The 1,550-nt window shown below is 53.7% G+C and overlaps 1 protein-coding gene across 1 annotated transcript in view; it reads right to left on the bottom strand.

The window, feature by feature from the left end:
• The window catches only part of LOC107103795 (putative serine protease K12H4.7), a 26,787-nt gene that overhangs the window by 17,787 nt on the left and 7,450 nt on the right, over nt 1-1,550 (bottom strand). Inside the window, exons 3-4 of the mRNA XM_015403622.1 lie at nt 1,176-1,305; nt 728-881 (exon numbers count right to left, since the gene is read on the bottom strand). Of these exons, the coding sequence (XP_015259108.1) occupies nt 728-881; nt 1,176-1,305 (284 nt within the window). The remainder of the gene's footprint in view (nt 1-727; nt 882-1,175; nt 1,306-1,550) is intronic.

Raw genomic sequence — 1,550 nt, 5'->3', positions numbered from 1 at the left:
TTCCTAACTGCTAACTCCTGTCCCCTAGCCTCTAACCGCTAATTCCTAACTGCTAACTCCTGTCCCCTAGCCTCTAACCGCTAATTCCTAACTGCTAACTCCTGTCCCCTAGCCCCTAACCGAGTACCAACATGGCGGCTGGTGACTTCACTGCAGCCCGTACTACCAACAGCCTATCAGCAATCCAGTGAATAAATAGAGATCAGTGCAGTGATTATCTTACCCAAGAGTCAGTTAACTGAGTTCACTATGAAGTTCACTATATAGTGATGGAGGGGTCAGAGGTCAGGGAGCATCTTAAGCATTCATCCTTCCCACACAGATCTACCTCATCTAGATCTATGAGCCTCCTCAGCATGTTTGGATAGTTTAAACTCAGCTAACCCATCAAGGCGACGTTAATAACCTGTGAAAGATTCATCTTTCATCAAAAGTCGGGATTAGAATGAAGATTATTTGTATAAATCATCCAAAGCATCAAACTACTGGAAGCTCTTCTTCTCCTTCAGACCTACAGAGATAAAAATGTGAAGAGAAGGAAGCTGCGAGTCCTTCCAACAGTCAGTTAACCGCTGAGATGATGTGAGACAAGCATGGCGACGAACACAGCAGCTCTACGTGATTGGTCTGCTTACATTCCAGCAGCATGATGTCAGCATGAGAGGAAAACGTGACAGAAACAGAGCAGGTGAAGCTGCTTCAGACCCAACATGCTAAAAGGTTTTACTTGAAGTCTTTGGTGATGTTTTCAAAGGTTTTGGGGTCCTTCAGACGTTCCGCCAGGGCATCTGAAGCCTGTTTCACCAACACGGGGCAATCTGCACTTTCTGAGGCCAGCGAACGCCACACCACCTCCAGGTACTCTGAAAAGCAGAGAGAAGGGAATCATTGCTGGCATCCAGGCCCAACTGAAAGGCTCCAGGGAGGGACGATCTGAGCAGCTTCCTCTGAGCTCCAGACCAGGAGGGAAATCTACAACCATGGAAGTGTGGAGGTCAAAGGGCAGACGGACGACTCAGCACCAGCGTCTGAAGCCAGCTGTGGAACAAGTCAGCCTGAACATCGATGCGCTTCCTTCAGGCCACAGTGAGTCAGAGGCGGCGGCGTGTGGCTGGGAGCAGGTCTATGCAGGAGGAAACCAGCAGCTGAAGCTCCGCCCACTGGCTGAGCCTAACATGAACCCCCAACGATCCGACCCCCATCAGATGACTGCTGCAGAGACGTCTGATCCATGATGAAGACTGAGGAAGAGGAGGAGGAGAAGCAGCAGCTACGCTCCACTGAGCTCCGTGGAGCGGCCTTTAGCTGATGGAGTTAAACCGTTAACTGAGGCATAGAGCTGGGGCCCTGAGCAAGACCCTTAACCCCACACTGCCCCCCGGGCGCCGCACCATGGCAGCCCACCGCTCCCCGGGCGCCGCACCATGGCAGCCCAATGCTCCCCGGGCGCCACACTGCCCCCCAGGCACCGCACCATGGCAGCCCACCGCTCCCTGGGCGCCGCACCACGGCAGCCCGCTGCTCCCTGGGCGCCGCACCACGGCAGCCCG

Source organism: Cyprinodon variegatus, unplaced genomic scaffold (genome assembly GCF_000732505.1).
Source record: "Cyprinodon variegatus isolate N-32 unplaced genomic scaffold, C_variegatus-1.0 Scaffold1529, whole genome shotgun sequence".
Lineage (NCBI taxonomy): Eukaryota > Metazoa > Chordata > Actinopteri > Cyprinodontiformes > Cyprinodontidae > Cyprinodon > Cyprinodon variegatus.
This window is presented reverse-complemented; position numbering and strand designations above follow the sequence as displayed.